This window comes from Musa acuminata, chromosome BXJ3-10, assembly GCF_036884655.1.
Source record: "Musa acuminata AAA Group cultivar baxijiao chromosome BXJ3-10, Cavendish_Baxijiao_AAA, whole genome shotgun sequence".
Classification (NCBI taxonomy): Eukaryota; Viridiplantae; Streptophyta; class Magnoliopsida; order Zingiberales; family Musaceae; genus Musa; species Musa acuminata.
The window spans coordinates 23,900,996-23,922,550 of record NC_088358.1 but is presented as its reverse complement, the minus strand read 5'-3'; the positions used below and the strand labels follow the sequence as shown (position 1 = coordinate 23,922,550).

At 37.6% G+C, this 21,555-nt stretch overlaps 2 protein-coding genes across 6 annotated transcripts; one reads left to right on the top strand and one right to left on the bottom strand.

Annotated features, from left to right (window-relative positions):
• The first annotated feature begins 6,767 nt into the window (after positions 1-6,767).
• On the top strand, positions 6,768-8,045 carry LOC135651900 (zinc finger A20 and AN1 domain-containing stress-associated protein 5-like). Its single transcript, XM_065172518.1, has 2 exons — positions 6,768-6,986; positions 7,265-8,045. The coding sequence occupies exon 2, from the start codon at positions 7,312-7,314 to the stop codon at positions 7,804-7,806; it is 495 nt and encodes a 164-aa protein (XP_065028590.1). The 5' UTR covers positions 6,768-6,986; positions 7,265-7,311; the 3' UTR covers positions 7,807-8,045.
• Positions 8,046-11,406: 3,361 nt separating this feature from the next.
• LOC135650916 (CAAX prenyl protease 2-like) lies at positions 11,407-20,627 on the bottom strand. 5 transcript variants are annotated; one of them, XR_010501655.1, is made up of 9 exons: positions 20,244-20,627; positions 20,116-20,178; positions 19,850-20,050; positions 18,004-18,115; positions 17,386-17,457; positions 17,187-17,249; positions 16,645-16,725; positions 12,363-14,659; positions 11,413-12,243 (listed from the first exon to the last, which is right to left on the bottom strand). XR_010501655.1 is itself a non-coding variant. In XM_065170602.1 (8 exons), the coding sequence occupies exons 1-8, from the start codon at positions 20,535-20,537 to the stop codon at positions 14,526-14,528; spliced, it is 960 nt and encodes a 319-aa protein (XP_065026674.1). In that variant the 5' UTR covers positions 20,538-20,627; the 3' UTR covers positions 11,408-14,525. The 5 variants fall into 5 exon arrangements, 4 of the variants coding, with proteins under 4 accessions (XP_065026676.1, XP_065026674.1, XP_065026673.1 ...); XM_065170602.1 differs by having other exon boundaries at positions 11,408-14,599; XM_065170601.1 differs by having other exon boundaries at positions 11,412-14,659.
• Positions 20,628-21,555: the final 928 nt, after the last annotated feature.

The window sequence follows — 21,555 nt, the reverse complement described above, 5'->3', positions numbered from 1 at the left end:
GAGATATGTTGATTCTAATGGTTGCCGCATGGAGAGATGATCTATATCTAATGGAATTCAACCATATAAACTCCTTTACATACTAATTTTTATACATTAATTTAATGGGCAACTAATAATTATGTAGAACCTCTTATAGTTCTCTCCGCTTTAATTATCTAACCATTATTTTATGTATAAAATATTTATTAATATCTTCGTCTTGTTTGAATGATAGATTCAACATATTATAATTTTTTATAGTTTTATTCATTTTATTTGGTTATGGAATTATTACAACTTTCGTTTTTTATATATTAAGTTTAAAATAAATTTCGTTTACACTCTTGTCAACCAAATTACAAACATCAGTAATTAACATACAACATGATTATATTTCTTATATTGATTATTAAGTTAATCTATTACAAAAACATGGGAACTCATAGACAAACCAAATTATTGTTGAATCTCCTGATTTTTTTTAGTGCATATTAATATAGATATAGATATAGATATAGATATATATATATATATATATATATATATATATATATATATATATATATATATATATATATATATATATATATATATATATTCCATCAAATTTAACACTTATCATATCACTTTTTGCTAGAATTCTTATAACTAATTTGTTTAATTCAACAAACATATATACGATTACTGATCTAATTATTTATTTACTTATGCTAACTAGCAAGCCTCAATATAATTGCCCTAAGACAAATAAATATGTATGTATATATTAGGAAATATAAATAATAAAAAAAACTTATAAGATCTTAAGCTACTCTTAAACCAAGAGATCCCTCTCTGTATATTCTATCTAATCAATTTATTTAAAAGATAAAAAAATAATAATCTATTTTTTTAAAGATAGATATACTTTAAATATTAATACTCTTCTTGAAATATACTCTTAGAGCTAAGTTTCAGCTTACATCGAATATCTTCAAATGATCATTTAGAAAGAGATTTAATAATGATATTTATGATATTATCTTTGCTTTTGATCTCCATGACCTTAATGACTATTGGAATCATCATTTTTCAAATAAAATAATATGCAATTTCAATATATTTGGTTTTTGCATGATAAATTAGATTTAAAGTTAATTTTAAGACACTTTGATTTGTCATCAATTTTAAAACCCTTATCTCTATAATTGTATCTAATTAACTTATTTAAAAGATATATTTTAAATTTTAACATATTGTTAGTTGATCAAAGACTTGTATTACAAGTTTAATATTCATTTACTACCTTTCCTAGTTGTATATATTGCTGCATATTCATAGGTAGATCTTATTTGTAACTTATCGATTGATCAAATTTGGGAAACATTTTGATGAATACTTTTATGTGGACTGATTCGTATTTAGGTGGGTTGACTGCTTTCATGGGCTCCAAAACTTCGAACTTGGACGCATCTCGCACCAGCAATATACCTCATTCAAAATCCTTCTAATCTCTTAAGTCATGCTTTGAGTATTCTAGAAAAAGACTGACCATCTTTTTAATTTGCCTCCTAAGCTATATTTTTTGATTGGTCATGACCTTCAACGATTAGATGAGGAAAAACTCCTAACTAAATATATATAACTTTTCATTTATGTTTATATATGAAATAATTAATTTTGATTAAATAGAAAACTAGTGGTTCATATTCCATTGGCCCGAGTACATGACACTTATATATGAACTCCAAACTCGAGACCTATTACTTATGCAATAATAAATTAACAATATATCGAGATGATTCAATATCGCCTTATAAATGCAAAGTTGTAGTTTATTTTTCATATACGGTAGAGGGAAAAAAAATTATATAATCCCTTTTTTTTATGATTAAATCTTAAGGCATCTCACATTCAAATCTCAAGAGTGAATTTTTAAAAAAAATATAATATAATATAAATCATATAATTCAATGCATTCTAATTACAAACTTATTTAGTAATATAAGAAAAATAGTACGTAGACAACTAATTGACCCTACATAAAGATGTCAACTAATTGATCAATGTGTTATATAGTTAGCGCATGAGATAGACGTTTAACGTTTGAATAACATTTGAAGTTTCGACAAAACTACTCGTTACAAAATAATTGTACACTAAATGCATACATAAACAAATATCTTCCCTAAAAGAATTCATCTATGTCCATTGATCATCGGGGCATGCTAGCTATCAACCTAAATAATCATAATCTCAATGGAGAATCGTACTTTATGGAGTAGAACTAGATATTGAAGTATCTTTTCTCTTGAATGATGGACTATGCTATTTGATAGGGGTAAAAACTGATTTGACATAACACCCCGAGATTTGACGTAATACACCCCCACGTCAGTCACCCCTGTGCGGCACACTGCCCCAGGGAGCGAGCATTAACACCGACGCGACATACACCCATGCCCACCGTACCCAAACGACCTCCTCGGCTGATCCCTCATGACCGACCGAGGTAGGGGGGCATCGACTAACACTCCCCATACCCTGCAGCAGCTCGGCCTTCCACGCAACGCCCACGACGACTGCAGACGCCCTCAGAGGTACGGCCCTACTCCAGCAGGATGACACATCAGGTAACATCAAACCCGCTTATAAATACCTCCTGGCTCCCAACGGGCAAGGGGGGATATGATCTCACTCAAAACTCCACTCCGCATCACTGACTTGATCGTCAGAGGGGTCGGGCCGAACCACCGACCCGATCTGTGTGCAGGTACTCGACCGAAGCAGAACCTGCTCGGTGCCGCGGAACTTCCCAGCCAGATCCCCTGCATCAGCCACCACAAGATCCCAAGGGGAGCCGCGTCTGATCCCTAACCATTTGGAGCCCTGAACCAGCCGCGTCAACTCCAAAGTCACGACTAAAAAAGTTACTTACCGTAACACTATTCAAACCTTTTTCTTAATACTAAATTCTTTTTCTATTATAGGAATTGGAAGTACTCATATCACCATTGATAATTTATACCCCGTTCTCTAAAACAAATACGATTAAAATCTACTACCACACTAATAATTTTTAGTGTTTCAGGCAAGAAAAAGAAACGCTAGGAACTAAAATAACTACGTCGTAGCGCCTTTTAATAGATTACAAGGTAACTTTTGTAGTTGTCACCGTTCCTCTCATGATGTTGACGAGCCACCTAAACCTCATTTTGATATGGCGATCGTATGGATACCACATGAACCATTAGTGCATTCGAAGATGAATCATTCTTCTTTGTAGTATAGCTTAAGATATGTGACGAAGCCCATATAAAAGTTATCATGTCTTCGTGCAACCCAACCCTTCAATTATAGTGTCTTCGTTAGAAAAGCTAAAGCCATCTTTTTGGTAGAGATATATAAAATCCAAAGCTTTTTTTGCCGATACATCACTTCGCACCAAATTCGTTCTCGGCAAACTCCAATCCACTGCCAAAGTAATTGGTAGAGTGCTTGTGGGCTTCCCCCCGTTCACTCCTGCTCTAATTTGAAATCAAAAGTATGATAGCATGTGTTTAAAAATGATATAATTAAAACGCAATGTCACACGTGAATTCCCCAATTTTGGATGACTTTATATGTGAACTTCCCACGACGATGATCGATGGTGCGGACTTAGCTTTTTCTTTTTTTAGTGTGGATCAATTTTGTTTCCTATGCCTTTTGGTTTGTAGTCTGAATAATGTGTTGGGAAGAAAGATGTGAGGGTAAATTAAAAATTTTTATAAAATAAAAATTAAGATTATTCATGATCTTTATATTGTCTTTATCTCACTCTTTTTTTCTCGCTCGCTCTCGACTCTCTTTACCTTCATGTTATCCTTCATATTTTTACCGTTTAGTTCAATCCTTTCTCAAAAGAAAAAAATTTTATATTTTTTTAAAGAGCTTCTCTGTTGGTACCTTCTCTTTATTTGGAGATTCAAAATCTTTTTTCCAGAGTGTCATTGGCAACGAAGATGAATGAGGGTCATGAAGGGGAAAGTATTGAATTGACTGGTGGAGAGCAAAGGTGAGGGTGAGAAAGGGAGTCAAGTTGGATGGTAAAAACGTAGAGGGTCACGTTAAGATAGAGTCGAGGATGAGATGGAGAGGTGTGAGCACAATGAGATTGAGATGATCGAGACAACAAGATCTTATAATGAAACAGAAGCGATGATGAGAGATAGAGATAGTCGTGATAAGATAAAGACGATGATCGATAAGATGAAAATCAAGAATAATTTTATTTTTTAGAATACAAAGATGAGAATAAAATAAAAATAAAATATTTTATGAGAAAAAGGTGATTACTAGATATTTTATTTTTGAGAAGGAAGTTGCCAAAATACCGAGGAGAAAGGAACCCGTACCCACCTCGGGTGACGAGGCAACCAAAAGGCAGCGATAGATTCCCTTCGACGAGGATCGCGTCACTTCTGACAGCCGCACAGCCTCACAACTCCCGGCGGGCCCCGCGAAGTGGATGGATAAGAATGAAATTTCAAGTGGGCCCCATTTGCCGGGATACGACGTAAGCTGCATTGTCGCTGTACTCGTTTCGGATCCACTTCGAAGACGCACTCGCGCTAACGGGCGTACCACTTACCCAAGCCAACTAGTACTCCATCGCGTGGGCCCCAAGAATTAGCTCGAACCTTTTCTGCCCCTGCTTTACCTACCCTACCCCATACCTGACGTTTCGACCTTCGGGACCGATTATAGTTTCCCAATGAACATCCAGGTAGCCTAGTGGGTACATCTGAGAGAAGTGTTTGAATCCGTCGTCGTCCACCCGCGCCGCATGCCATGGTCGTTTAGCGCGGAAACAGGAATGTATGAGTCGGCGCGGTGTACCCACTATTGGCACCACCGCCCAACGTAATCACAAAGGTCGCAGCGTCGCCACTTATAAGAGTGGTTGGAAGAACATTATCCACCTCACCTGGAACAATAATGATATTATATATATATATATATATATGAACATAAATAATGATGTGTAATAAAAAGGCGAAAGTTGATGCATAATTCAACAGCCTAATCTGCATACCACATTAAAGTTGAGTGCAGTTCATACGAGAGAATGAGGTCAACAATGATTGATTCTTTTTTCTTTCATGGTCGGCCGGTCCATCCGGATAAGAACCACCAACATGGACATAAAAGCCATATTACTTTTCCGCCTTATACTTTGGACGGTGGAGAGAAAAGAATGAGCGACGAGAGAGAAATGGATTTGGTTACTGATCAATTAAGCGCGTACATAGAGAAGGCAGTGGTGGGCTTTTATTTGATTATAAATCTCTTTTTGAAATCTTAAAGCATATCAAATGATATTCCAATTCGAATATCTCAATAAGAATTATAAATCTTAAGTATAAAAAAGAAAAAGATTTTTTTTTTGTTTTGCTTCTATCGAAAAGAGAACGAGAAGATATTTAATTTTCTCTTCTCGGAATAAATACAAAGAGGGAAATTGATCTTCTAACTTATAATCTGATGATGATCGTTATACAGAGATTTACTTTATAAAGAAAAAGTTACATGAGTTGCAAGTGGGGATTTAGTTTCTATTTAGGTGCATGTTATTTTTATTGTTGGAATATGAAGAAAAATATTGCTTCTAAAATATTTTCTCTAATAGATCTAATAAGTTAAGAGCAATATTATTTATGAAAGGATGTTCTAGTTCTTGGCTTTAATTTGCATTAACTAAGTTTTTTTTCGTTGTATCTAATTATTCTTATATGCTAAAAAATAAAAGGAGTTTCAATCCATTATAAAAAGATCTCATACGCTCACTTATTTTTTCATCTGTTCTCTTATTTTTTTAAACTAATAATTTTCTAAATTTTTTGAACTATCAAGTCCATGTACTACATAAAAAAAAAATATCAAGCTTATCTCGATTTAATTTTTTAAAAAATTTAAGACAATAAAAGCTTATAATTATCTTTAACCTTAACGAGTCAAATAATCGAAATCTACTAATTTCTTATTTGTTTTAATCAAGCATTCTCTTTGAACAAAGTTTCGATCGAACTCACCTTAACGATCAGTTTGTCTAACCAATTTAGAAATTATAAATAAAATAAAAAAAATTTATCTTCGCCTTTGCTCGATAATAATAATACCATGTCACACAAATTGTTTAATATAATAAGTATTTTGAACAAACCAATAACGCTAAATGACAATTATAATTTTTCACCTAAATTCAACCTGCCAATTAAATCCGTCACTTGCACTGTCCAAATTAAACATTTCCTGAGATCTTTGATGTGACTCTATTATTGGACACCGAAGAAGCTGCGCGTGACTTCGAGCGTCCTTTTGAGCTGCATCTGGTTTGAGATCAACCCGACTTCTAGATTAGTGGTGGTTGGGTTAGCCCATCAGACACCTCTCTCCCTCACCTCGAAGTTTGGGTCGAAACGTGGCGCCCACAGATAACTACCGATCAGAAGCCGTCACAAGGGACTCACCGTCGACGCTGCTCGGGTTCGGACAGGCGATCCGCGTCCTTCGCCGTGCCCGTCCCGCCCCCAATTTTTACCCACGAAGGGAGGCGGGGAAGGCAGATCAGGGGGAGGTGGAATCATCTCCGGCCCCACCAAAACCCACCCCCTGGTTTCTGAGAGACGACGCCACGTACTCTCTTTTTCCTCGATACCCAAAAAAATCTCCGGTGCTGCGCGCCCACCTCGCGTCCGGCTTTATCTCCCCCTCTTTCTTTTTCGCTTCCATTTTGTTATTCTTTTTTATCATATAGAATCCCTAATTCTCTCTCTATCTCCATCTCTGACCACCTCTTTCCCTATATTACAACCCCAGCCCGGAGACCCTCTTCCTCCCATAGCCAGGCTGCTGCCTCCTCCCACTCCCGGACCCTTTTAATCCTCCGCGAAATCCTATTCTTCTCCTCCCCTCCTCCCTTTGGAATCGGCCACGCGGTTCAAGGCACCGATTTGGTGTTCGCCTTGTTCTCACATAACAAGGTGCCGTTTTCTCAATCTCTCTCTCTTTCTCTTTTTGTGGTTGTGGAGATCGTTGAGACGGTATGCCATGCGCATGTTTCTGATGGGATTCCTTGCTGTAGAGGTTGTTTGAGCTTTTGGGTTGTGGTGTTGCCTTTTTCTTGAACCGGAAGCAATGGATTTTGTGGATCCGTAACGCCAAAGATTTGTTTTTTATATTATTGTCAGAGGGAGAAAAGGGGCGGATTTGGTGGTCGATCTATAATATTTGATGTGTGCTTGCTATTGGTCGCGTGCAGATTGACCGGCCGAGCGATTGATCTGGAAAGAAAGGGGAGGGAGGAGAATGGCGGAAGAGCAGCGATGCCAGGAGGGCCACCGCCTCTGCGCGAACAACTGTGGCTTCTTCGGGAGTCCCGCGACGCTCAACCTCTGCTCTAAATGCTACCGCGATCACCGCCTCAAGGAGGAGCAGGAGCGACAGCAGCAGCCGGCCTCTTCTGCCGCCGCCTCTGCGATGCTCACCGTCGCGAAATCCTTCCCTGCCTCTTCCCCGGCCGTCGTCGTGGTTGACGAGGAGGTGAGCGGCGCCTCCGTCCCGGCCGCCCCGCCGGAGGAGACGGAGAAGAAGAAGAGCGCGGCGGAGGGGCCGAGCCGGTGCGCGAGGTGCCGCAAGAGGGTGGGGCTGACGGGGTTCCAGTGCCGGTGCGGGGCCACCTACTGCGGCGTCCACCGGTACGCCGAGCAACACGACTGCACGTTCGACTTCAAGGCGGCCGGCCGCGCGGCCATCGCCCGCGCCAACCCCGTCGTGAAGGCCGACAAGCTCCACAAGATCTGAAGAATCTCCACCCTCCGTCTCCCCCTTCCCCCGGCTCGATGGACGGCCCCGATCTCGTCCCGGTGGAGACCCCACTCCCTTGTGATATGATGATGATTGACGGCTTTCTGGTGGATTGCTTTCTCCATTTCTTTTTTTCTTTTTTTCTTTTTTCTTTTTAGGTGCTGGTGGTGGTTAAAAAAAAGCCTGGAAAATGTAAACTATTATTAATTAGTAGTTCCCACTTATTTCTCTTTTAATATTTTCGTTTATTTATTTTTCTCTCTAAATCCTAAATAATAGCGTCGTGAGGGATACCTCGTCGTTTCCGTGTGCGGTCAGGTTGGTCACGGATGACGACTCGGTCTCGTGTTGACCAGGCGGCGTCAACGAGTCCGTGGGGACTCCCCGCCGACGCGAGACGACGGCGTCAGCGAGTCCGTGGGGACTAGCTGCCGACGCGAGACGGCGGTGTGCAATCGAATCGGTCATGACCGGCTCAGGGGAAGGCTATTTGTGGCGGACGGTTGGCCGCCGTCGTAGATCTCCTGTACTGTGCATTGGCCGGCAAATTTATGGCCTTCATTGATGGCACGATATAATTGCATAGATTACATTATGGTGCTCACAATGTTGCGCGGTAAAAGAAGCCAAGGGTTGGTATCGTGTGCACGGGGAAGCCTTAAACAAAGGTGGCATTCGCATTCGCGTTGATTGATGGTCATCATGGGGCAAAGTCTCCAACCATTAAACTTCGTGTGCGTAAGATGCTCTCAATGAAAACACTATTAGGCATATAGAGTACACAATTGACAGCACAATCGCAGTAATTCGCTTAGTCTACGTGTGTACTTTGGTTGGTATTAGAAAATTTTCATGGATGCAAAAAAAAGAGAAAAAATTGCATCTGGAAAAACATTTAAAAAATCATCTAAACAAAAGGTGAAACTTTGGACAAAATGAAGTATAAATTGTTTTTGAGACCAATCATGGGGTTGCCACATGGTAATATGCGAGCAAGTCATATGATAACCACGAAGGAAAAAGGAATAGTAACACTCGTTATGAGCGATGGACGCATGATACATGGGTAGTATTGCACATTTTGCGATATAAGCGATCAATATGATGATAAAAGTTATGACTCGTGAGGTGAAACGATAAAGAAGCATGGTAAAACCATGATTTGTGATTTAAATGCTTTAATATTTTTGATCGTTTTATATTTTTTCATAAAGAAATAAAAAAATATTATTTAAACTTTTTAAATGAATATATAAATTAATTCGTGAGAAAAATCAGCAAAATAAGAAATATTTTTAATCCAAATCATTTTATAAAAATGTTGAAATATAAACTAACTACATTGAGTTTGGGGTGGGTTATAAGCTATTTGAAACATCTAGAAAAGCATGTCCCATTATAACCAAGCTTAAACGACTTGCAAAACCACCCCAATCTCAGTATAATTATTTATGATTTATTTCTATTCTTAAAAAATTAAAAAAAATTCTAATTTGTATTAAAATATCTTTCACGTTTTGTTGATCTTTTTTTCATAGATTAACATAATCTTTAGCAATATGTTTTATTAAGGAGAAAAATATTAAAATCATAAAAAATTATCAAACCATTTCATGCAAAAAAAATCACAAATTATAGTTTTACCCGTATTTCTTCTTCACCATTCCAACTTAGAGAATCATGCCAACCTTTCGCCAATATTTTTCTTACTCGACATCCTCATTGTTAATATTACTATTTCTCTTCCTTATGTTAATATCACGCTTGCAAGACATAATGCCACATGGCAACTCATGATTGGTTTGAGAAACTATTTATACCCGTCTTTTCTCAACTTTTTTGAACAATTCATTTTACATTATTCCCTTTATTTTATTCAAATTTCACCTTCGATTTCTTTGGTTCAGGCATAGCATAATCAATCATTTAATTATATTATAATTTTTTTTACAAAAGATAAACGATAAAGATGAAATTCGAGTTTAAGATCTTCGGGTTAAATCGTCAATATATTTATCAACCAAGCTAACTGATATCGTTATTATATTATGAGATTGAAGAAATATGTTTAGGATGGCGATTATATATTTTCATATTTTTTAATACTAACTTTGTATTTAGTTTATTTAATACTAATTTTCAAATTTTAATTCCTAATGTGACACGTTGCTTATGATGAGTGGGCTATGTGTTCAATGGCACCTGCAGAGCTCGCTCTTTTGCAATGGAAGATCAAATCCTTGTTTCCTGCTCGAAAGATCAAGACAGTGGAATCTGAACTCTCTGCCCTTTCCCCTCCAAGCTGTGCTGGCAAATCCAGAGAAAGCTCTTCGGCCGGCCTTTATGTCCATCCCAGTATGACCCACTCATCCTCATTGCTTTGCCAGATCTTCTTCGCCTGCGCAGGAGGCGCAAATGATGGCGAAAAGTACCACAATCCTCCTGCCGGAAGCTGCCATGGAATGATACAGTCTGTGCTTTTTGACTAGTTATCGAGTGCAGCACTCGAGTGCCGAACTCAATCATCTCTGTTCCTGGAGCCATGCAAAAACTGATCGAAACCCTACACTGTGTTTGCCGCAGCAATGGGCCATCAGCTCGCCCATCCACCCACATGCAAACACTGCCTTGGTTTCAATCCTCGATAGTTGTGTGGAAAGAGGGGCTACAGATCACCTCGAGTGTTGCCGCCATGCATTTACCTCCTAGTCTTCGCCATCATGTTGTTCCAGAGTAAGCCAACATGATCATGGTGCTGCCATCTCAAAACCTGCCTCATTTCTCTCCTACTCACCCCGCAGTAATTGAAGCCTCCACCTATTTGTTCTTCTTTTTATGCTGCATTAAAAGAAGAAATAAAGAAATAATAATAATAATAATAATAATAATAATAATAATAATAATAATAATAATAATAATAATAATAATAATAATAATAATAATAATAATAATAATAATAATAATAATAATAATAATAATAATAATAATAATAATAATAATAATAATAATAATAATAATAATAATAATAATAATAATAATAATAATAATAATACGTTCGAAAATTGCAAGACATATCTTTCACCAACAGCTGCTGCAGTCTTTCGACATCCCCTTCCTCTTCCTGGGTGGCCCCTTCGAGTGGGATATTAATATTAGGAGGATTGTAAGCGGTGACCACACCATGAGAAACGGATTTGGGCGTTTCCAGCGAAATCGCTCAGAGCCGTTTCTCATGTTGTGGTCACCTCGCGTATATTCCCACTAATGCCCCTTTCAGAGAGCCACCCCCACCATCACGTGACCCATTCTCAAATCTCTTCCCGGCCGCCCGCCCGCCTCCCTCCCTCTCTTTGCTCGCTTGCTTACATTCCCACATGCATGATTCCTGTGCCTGCCACCATGAGTGTGTCTGTCAGCCAGCCACAGAGAGAGAGAGAGAGAGAGAGAGAGAGAGAGACGTCCCACCAATGCCCATCTTGCATCCCATATAAACCCCACGCCCCACCACCAAAAGGTCACCAAGCAACTTCTTCTTCTTCTTCCTCTTCTTCTCTTCATCTTCTTATCTAGTGTTATCGAAGACCCACAACCCAAAAGGTGATCACTTTTGTAGGAACTCATGCAATTCCTTGTTTTACAGCTCTTCTTCTGTTGGGATAGAATCTTCGAAGAGTCGAGTCTTCTGATAGAAGTGTATGTTGGCTTTGACTCTGCCTTCTCCAGTTTCTCTCCTCCTGATGGGGATTACCTCTTTCAACCATTTTCTTCCACAATTAACCCGATGTTGTCCTTCCCTTCTTTTCGTGTCTAATTGTACGACTTCATGTTAGTCTCTCCATCACACACACAGACATGGCTCTAACCTGTTGAGATCAACTTTTGCTTTAGATATGCATGTTTTGATTTGTTGGCAGTTGGATTTCTGGTGTGGCTTTTGTTCCTTGTAGATTTTTCTGTTGCAGTACCTCGACCTTTGCTTCTTCTTTTCGGGAAAAGCAACAGGTCAATTGCAAATATAGATCTGCTTTGCTGCTTCTTTCACTTTCAATTGAGCACTGTCCTAGACAGAGTTCTATAAACTAACATACATACTCTATGCAGGCAAGTCATGGAGAGGCTCAACACCCAACTGTACTTGCAGAACTGCTACATCATGAAGGAGAACGAGAGGCTGAGGAAGAAAGCACAGCTTCTCAACCAGGAGAACCAGGCTCTCCTGTCTGAGCTGAAGCGGAAGCAGAAGCAGACGCTGGCCAGCACCAGTGCCACCTCCAATCCCAGTCCCAAAATCCCAGACCTCAACGCTACTCCCCCATCATCCACCATGACCTCCAGCAAGCACTCAACTTAGTAGAAACATCTCTTCTACAGGACTTTTAATCTTTTTTGGATGTTTTGGCGTGGTGATAGATTGTGTGCATCCTACATATGTAGCTAGATCGGCAGGAAATGAAGCAGTCATGTATGTGATTGTTTCTAAAACTTTGTCCGAACAAGAAATATTTCCCTCGTTAAAAATGATGCACTCAGGATGTCCAGAGTTACCATCGTACCTGAACAAAGTCATCCCCAGTCGAACAAGAACTCAGCTGCATTTGAAATGGCCTGCAAAGAAGCTGCATATGAATCGTGTGGGACCAAGGATGTACAAGCCAAGCAAGGATACTTGTAACTCCAAGAACACAGCATTGCAATCCAACATGTGAAATAACAGGGATTCAGCTATGTAGATCCAAAATGCAGAGGAGAGGGTGATGGGTCAAAGAGTGATGATATATGTGACGTAGATTCGATGTGAGGTCCAATGAAAATGACAAAGGAAGAAGAAAACAACAAAAAGGTTGACCAAATACCCACCAAGCTCTCAGTCCAAAAGTCCCATCAGACGTCCCACGCCTCCGTGTAATCATCACGTCAAAACAAAGAAGCCTCTAAGAGTCAAAGGCTCCAACCCTCTAAATATTAACTGCATATATAATATGCTAACGATTGAGACGTCACCTCAAAGGCTATACGAACAATCAAGTTAATTGGTGTCATTCAGAAATACCTTAAGCTTAAGCTTTGTAATTCCAAGTTCTGTTTAGAGGCAAAGATCGAGATAAAATGTTTTGCAAGTTCTGTATGGGAATCAGAATTTTAGAGCATAACATCCTTCCTGCTAACATCATCAGAATTATTTGATAACCAAAGAGGATTTTTTATATTTAGATTTCTTATAAAAGAATAAAATACTCAAACATAATCAGTCAATATTTATGATTATATCCTCCGATATCTAGATAATATACTTTATTTTTTAAAATATGAATACATCCTCCAATATCTCCTAGTAATATATCTCTAATTAGATATAACAAATCCCTATAAAAAAATTATGCTTCTGATGCACTACACTAATTTTACTTATCTAAATTCTCAAAAGTAGGATCACTTAAGAAACTAATCCTGTGGGTTCATATTCCAACAGGTTCCTAAATCCATTGCACTGGATAAGACAAGCTCATTGTAAGGATCAAGAATTTTCTACTCCTTCTCAGATTAAAAATTACCATAATTAGAGTTCTGTTTTATTTGAATTGATTTGTTTCCTTGTCTGTGTTATATAATAAACGAAAGTTAGTAAAGAATTGAAAATTGCTTCCTTAATTGTGTGGGTTAGCTAGAAAACTAAATAATTAATTAATCCAAAATTAAAATATTTTTCGTAGCTTGAGGGGAATGCCCCTTCCTCTCTTATATAATGCTGCTCGACCCTTCTCTTTTATTCATCAATGAGTCAAGAGAAGAAGCCTAACAGCAGGAGAGGGACCTCCATCCTGAAGGAAGGTAGGTTACCCCGCTCATAGCCGTTTCGTTTCGGAGAGCCACCCCCACCATACCGTGACCCATGCTCAATCTCCTCTCCGCCAGAGAGAGAGAGAAGAACGTTCCACCAATGCCCATCTTGCATCCCATATAAACCCCACGCCCCACCACCAGAAGGCCACCAAGCAGCTTCTTCTTCTTCTTCTTCTTCTTCTTCTTCTTCTTCTCTTCCTCTTCTTATCTTGTTTTATCGAAGACCCACAACCCAAAAAAGGCTATCACTTTTGTAGGAAAAATCAACTTATTTAACAATACCATTTTTTTTTCCTGGTCTCCTACTTTCTATTGAGCAATGTTAGATTGTCTATGTCTTCAGGTAGTAGTTACCATATGATAGCAATCTAGATTAAGACAATAGCATAATCTGCAAAGTAACAATAACATATTGTACAAAAACAATTCAAAAAATGAGCATACTCGACATTAATAGAAGTGACATAGCAACAAAAGGATGGTTGTTCAATTTAAAATTTTAGTTGAATTATTTACTGCTTTATCTTGCTTACAGTTATTCCCATTAACTACCACTAACATGATTGTTCAAACAACGATTCATTCAGGGGAAGTACTTAAAGAAAGGGGATTTAACCTAAGATGCTTTTTTGAATGAAGATCATTATTAACCCAGTCATACCATGTAGCATAGGAATTGGACAGGAATCAATATCAGGAAAAACAATGTAGAATACATGTAAAACAAGCATACCTAAAAAACACTAAATTTTCATTAACAGAAGTAAAAACCAAAAGGAAACAACTTTCCTGTTGTCTGATTCAAGTCGATGAGGGCTTTTGAGCTTCTCTATCGTGTTGTGACTTTCTTCTGTTGCTACCATCCAACTTCAGTATCAACTCCAACTACAATATCGGTGCCAACAGCTACAGCCTTCTCTCATATCATTGTACAGTCCTGGTCGTGTGGCTGGAAATAGAAGATATAAGAAACTGACCACACCAGCTGCAGCAGCTACAGTTGTTGTCCCTGTAAGTTCAAATATAGGCTATCTACCTTAATTTAACAAACACAATGTATCTTAATCTAACAAGCAAGCATGAAAATCCAGACGAATTAACACTGCAAACACATGGTTGTACATGCCCACACGGTTGAGGAGGGCAGCAGGCTTGGCTTCAATGTCAGCCAGTGTGAGGGCCTCAGGCGCTGGGTTGCGATGAGCTGATCATGGGTTGTATCAAGCCTTTATGGGTTGCCTACACCAAGCCGAGCCACAGGTTGAGATCCAAGCCACGCCAACCTCGGGCTGAGTCGATCCCAAGCCAGGTCTTGCGCAAGTCTATTGAGCCAGCCTGCTAGGTGTTGCAGCACATCTATGCGGGCTAGTGGGCTCAATGCTCAGGTGCATGCCATAGGCTGAGCCTGAGCTCGACTCGGGCTACGTCGATCCAGTTCGACTGGTCAGTCTAGTTCGGGTTGAACTCAAGTCAAACCTCTATATTCAATTTTAATTTTTCCCCTTTTAATACAACATGAAATCGATAAATGTAATGATATGATCTAATTCAATACAACATGAAATTCTAATGAAATGGACAATAAGCAAATTCATTAAGTAAACATGCTAAATTAAATAATTAAGATGTTGCAAAATGATTAAATCCACATAAATATTAATGGCATAATTTCCATAAAAAATATTACTTAAATCAACATGCTAAACTTAATAATTAATATATTGTAATATAATTAAATCCACTAAAATATAAGGAACATGAACTATAATTGATTGATAATGAATCAAAATCAAACTAATATGAATGAGATTCTCATGTATCATAGTCTCTAAAAATATAATACTTTAAGATCTTATTTTTTCAGAAATGCTAGCAACTCAAATATAAATAAAAACTTTAAACTAAAAAAAGTAGAGGACCTACGTTCCTTCAGGATTGAGGTCCCTCTCCTCCCTCTAACCCCTCCTGCTGTTAGGCTTCTCTTGACTCATTGATGAATAAGAGAGGAAGGGGCATTCCCCTCAAGATACACAAAATATTTTATTTTTGGATTAATTAATTAATTAGTTTTCTAGCTAGACCACACAATTACAGAAGAAAATTTCAAATCTTTATTAACTTTCATTTATTATATAACACAAACAAGGAAACAAATCAATTCAAATAAAATAAAACTCTAATTATGGTAATTTTTAATCTGAGCAGGAGCAGAAAATTCTTGGTCGTTACAATGAACTTCTCTTATCCGGTGCAATGGATTTAGGAACCTGTTGGAATTGGAGCCCACAGGATTAGTTTATTAAGTGGCCCTACTTTTGAGAATTTAGATGAATAAAACTAGTGTAGTGCATCAGAAGCATAATTTTTTTATAGGGATTGTTATATCTAATTGGAGATATGATCAAAATGAGATATATTACTAAGAGATATTGGAGGATGTATTCATATTTGAAAAAATAGGTATATTATCTAGATATTAGAGGATATAATCATATTCAACTTGCTCTCAAAAGGAAAAAAATGATAAATTACATCCGTTAGCCTCATGTAGGTAAATCCAAATATTAGCTCATATTCGACGTGTCACTAAGTTAGGGCATTTCATTCTCCCCAGCCCTCTAGTGTCATCTACGGATAGACCTTTCCTGCTTGAATCTCTCACCATTCCCCAATACAAGATCGGATACTGATCCATCAACTTCATTGAGTCTGAACCACTAACCCAAAATATTTAAGACGAAAGCAACAATAGAACACCCATCAGCCTCTTGTAAGTCAATTTAATATTAGTCTACATCCAATGTGAGACTAAATTGGGGTGTTAAAGTGGAAAGATACACCACCACAATAGAAAAATCCAACTGAAATAAGGATACTTAGATAAGTGCTATTATACTCCTGAGGAATTACAAAGCTAGTAATTGCAAGGTCAAATTTTGTTGAACTAGAAGCAATAAATTTGACTGTGAAATCATTTTAACTGAGTGGACAAACCTTTTGTCCTTGGAGATGACAACAATGGCAGACCCATCACATTACAAAAAACATGGGCCACAATAGGAGATATTAAGTTCCCTGTATATGACCAAACAGATTAATTCATGTCAGCAAAAGTATCCAATAATATCCATATAGATTCATATCTACCAGAGCATGGACCAACTACAAAAAAATTACATACTATGGGTGTTCATATTTGATCGTTTTTCCAATTACTAGAAACTTGATTTCCAATAAGATTATAAGCTGTCACTTCTAGTGAAGTTTTTTTTTTTTAATTGTCAGGTCCTGCATTTATTTATGCCAATGTTATTGGACTACAGAAAACTTTCATCTATAATAAACATCCATCAAGGAGCAACCACACTGTCACCAGTCTTACAGTGGCTACAAACATTGTTTCAGATATAATTATAACAAAAAACAACAAAAGCCCACACAAAAGAAGTTTCTACATCCAAATAATTTTCTAAAGAGTAGAGTACTAAAGAGAAGGCATCATATTTGATGTAATAACATATTCAACGTGCACAAACCTGTTTGAATGAAGAGAAAAGACGCATACCACCCAAATATCACAGTATAACCAAGCTGGAAGCCTAGCAAGAATGAAACAGCAATTTAAGATTGCAATTGCATAAAAAGTCTTGGAGTAGAAAAATGTTAACAGTTATTTTTTTTCATGACTTAAAAGAACAAGTGGAAGACATATCAGCATTAGGATAAAAGAAGTACCTACAATCAGGAAAGCCTTCATAAATCTGTATCTTTGCTGGTAGTAGAGCTCCAAAAAATGATTTAAGTGTGCTGAAACAAAAGAAGAGATGGGAAAAAGATGGATAATAAAATTCCAAGATCACTCAAAGAAGAAATGCTATATTGCATGAATGATGGAACTACTGTCGCAAAAATACTAAAAGTCTAGAACTTGAAGTGGGTTTGTTTATCAAGATCATAAATAAGAAATGTTATGTTGCATGATTGATGGAACTACTGCCAATGAAATATTACAAGTCTACTGCCAAAGAAATAAGAAATGTTGCGTTTATCAAGATCACTCAAAGAGTTTCTGATACAGCCACTTGCTATTATCATATCCAACAAATTTGAAGAAAGAAGAATGGTAAGGATACATTGAACTTACAATATAAACATGCATAGAAATTGGTAAATGCAATCTAAAGTTATGGGTGGAGACAGAATTTTTTTTTTGCAAAAACATCTTACATTTATAATTAATACATCCAAAGATTAGTTTGCTTCATGTATGAATTGAGAATAAATTTACAAACCCATAGTAAAACTCAAAAGCAATACAAAGTTGAGAAACTAGAGAGATCAGCATCTACTTACCTAAACTGAAGAAAACCGGACTGAAAAATATGATACTGCTAGTTCCAAATCCTCCACAAAGGAGCAGTGGTATCATACAGGCCCTGAAAACAAGCTCTTCAGTAAATGGTGCCTGTCCATAGAAATTACTTGTCAGTTTATCTCACAAAGAAAAAATTGCTACACTTCTAAACAAAGGCAAAGAGGAAAAGAAAAAAAATCTTGTACACAAGACAATAATAAACTATTAATCAAAAGTTTCAGATAGACTTGGATGATTTATTTCTAAACCCAGCTGAATTATCACGTTGCCTCAAAGAATACAAACCACTTACTATGGTGTGATGAGAAAATTACCATTGGTTAAAAACAGGGACTGCCTACAGATTCAGCTTCTAGCATATCAAACTTCCATTCTCTTAACATTAGGTATTCTATTTCAAACTACCTAAATGTATAGATCCCAACAAAAGGCTCGAACCTCAATTATTGCATACACGAGGGAATAAATCAATATTTGTGAAGCTAAGAAAGAACCACCCTTTATCAGTCACAAGAAGCAATTAATAACTGAAAAATTATCTAAGATAATGTCCCAAACAATTATGTCAAGTCATCCAATAAGTCAATCACCAAAAATATCAAACCAAAGCAATAGGCATATCACATTCTGATTTAAAGTAATTACCTTTAATATCTCCTAGTGATGCTTTATCTTTCATTGTATAAGAACTTGGAAAAAAGAAATGCACCTCCAAGATAAATGGAAAGTATTAAGACTTTAATAACTTGTAAGAGTGTTTTTTGTAAACTTGTCTAATTAGCATAATATTAAGAATTTTTTTTTAAAAGTTGAAGTAGAATGCAGGCGATTGGGTACTGTATAATGGATATGGAAAATGTGTGCATACGTGAGCTCCAATTAAAAAAAACATAGACAATAAATAAAATAAAGTATGAAAACAATTTAAGGTTATTGGCCTATTATTCATAGGCTTCAAATTTCAAACCAATTCATCATCCCATTCTCCCTAGTTCATGACATTTATGTCATGTTAAATTCTCATGAACGGTACCATCAAACAAAAAAGATATATCTCAGCAAAATAAACAAAAAAAAAAACAATCAGTAAAAAAGGATACCTTAGCAACACTACTGAAAATTGTAAATCATGGAGGAAGAATTGTCACATTGGCAAGTGGGTCAAAACATATACGGTTTGAAGTTTGAACAATCCGAATTTTCTATCTATTTTGGTTGCACCAAGTCTCTTGATCAATGTGGCAAAAGAGTGGAAAGATTAGTTTGTTTGTGAACTGAAGAATCTAGTTATGACATTGTTTAGTGTAAATTAATTTCAGATGATAAGGAAAAATAGGGGAGATGATAAAGGAGAGATAATTGGAGGCTGCTTGTTTGCTCTCCCAACAATCTGTAGCATCAAAAAGAAAAAAAATTAATGCTTGCTGCCATCAAGCAAATTAATTCTGCACCAAACGTCATTTGCATATAATCTGTTGACCAGCACCCTATGTCATACGTAGTTATAGCCAACCACTATTCCTACTCTAACTAGGTGTCAGTTGGATTCTTATTTCTTTCAACTTATCCTTTGAATAAACTCCTAATCCTTCTGGAACTCTTTCACTTAGTGATTAAAGAGTCTGAAAAGAGATACATTAAAATAAGACTCTACCTGGTTAAACTAAAATTGGATGTCAAGAATATCAAACGTGACCCTGGGTTGCACATGTATCTTACATTTATAGAAACCTATAATTTACATAATTCAGTCGATTAGAATCTAGTAAAAAAAATGGATACATGTTACGAAGCATATATATCCAGGGAAAGAAGTGCGCTTACCACCACATAATTACGCCAAGCCATCACATCCCGGGCATATGCACACACCCAATCTGTACACCCTTGTCCACAGATTCCATCTTCCCCGTAAGAATTTTCGCTCCTTTCTATTGATGCACTAATCAGCTTCCATGACCTCGACACGAATGACCCGGCATACAGGAAGGATGTCAGTAGCAGAGGAAAGGCCACAGCTTGCCACTGCACAATCCCCACCATTAAGCTTGCAAGGTTAGAAAATCTCAAAAAAAAACTCGATAACTTACCAAGTGATCTCTCCTGATACCTAGAACACCGAGGATAGATGGCAAATCGTCGAGTTTCCCGAGCTGATAAAAAAGCCATATTTGAGTCCCTGGGATTCGAGGAGGAGATGAAGCGACAAGCGGCTTACTCCGAGGAGGAGGCCGCAGGCAAGCACAGAGGCGGCGGAGGAGACAGCCGCGCAGGCGAACCGCCGGATCATGAAGCTATCGAGCGATGCCGGTGGAGGGAGGCGAAGGATCAGGGTCGGGGAGTAGAGGATCGCGACGTAGAAGAACGCCATGGCCGCACATGCGGCCACCGCCACCGTCCCCGAAACCCGGGCCGCCGCCTCCATCGCCGAGGGATCGCAGATCCGGGGCTCTTCCAACGTCGATGAGGAGTAGGAGGAAACCATGGCGATCGATGGGAACAAGGACAACATCTGCTTCGGGAGGAAGCCCCACGAACCCACATGGAGGCAGAAAAGCCGCCTCCGCCCTCGTTTGCTTCTTTTCTTTTCATTTCATTTCATCCCTCCAAATGATTTCGAATTTTCGTTTTGGTGAGACATTAACATCCACTTAAAAAGAGCGAGGGTCGATATTAATATTGATATATATACTTATAGTTCATTTGTTGGTATTAAAAATAATTTAATGCGTCAGGAACAGGTAAATTTCATCTTGAAAATTACATTAATTAATGGATCTAACTAGCGTCATCTACAAAGTAGCTAAATATTATGCTTAATGAGAAACTAATACAATTGTAATAATCTTCATAAATAACTATTTATGTACAATGCTTTTGATCATTCATTATTTAAAACAAATTAATTACATATTGTCCCTCATAATTAGTTATATTTAATATCTCGATCTTTATATTTTTATATTTTTAAAAATTATATTAAGATCTTTATATTTATAAAAATAAAATATTTAGTTCTTGACTTATTGACTAAAATATTATAGAGTTTACGTATCATTTGGTTTATCATTAAATACGTGTGATATTTTTCTTCAATAGAATTGATGACGTACTGTCACGGACAAACTTTGAAACAGGATGTTGGATGTAATGCTTATATCTGTCCGTGTCTGTTGGCATGTTCATGCCTTGTACAGCGTGTAGAGGGGCAGCCGAAGGCTTATAAGTCCCATTTTAGTTGGGTTGGTGGTCTCTTTAGGCTTGTAAATAAAGGTTGTGTCATGTGGACACGTGCGAGGGCTTTTTGGTCTGTAATGGACCATTTTACCCTTTGTCATGCCACTGTTCAGAGCTTGTAAAGTCTGTTTGTAATTTGCATTGTCTATGAAGTGTTTTTCGGACATGTTTGCTTGTGGATCCCGATTGAGGCGTTCTCTTTAACTCGTTCTCTCTTTTGTTGGTCCTAAGGGACAATGGGAGGCTTCGGGGAGGCTGACCTTTGCGGACGGACGCGCGAGGGTGCCGCACGC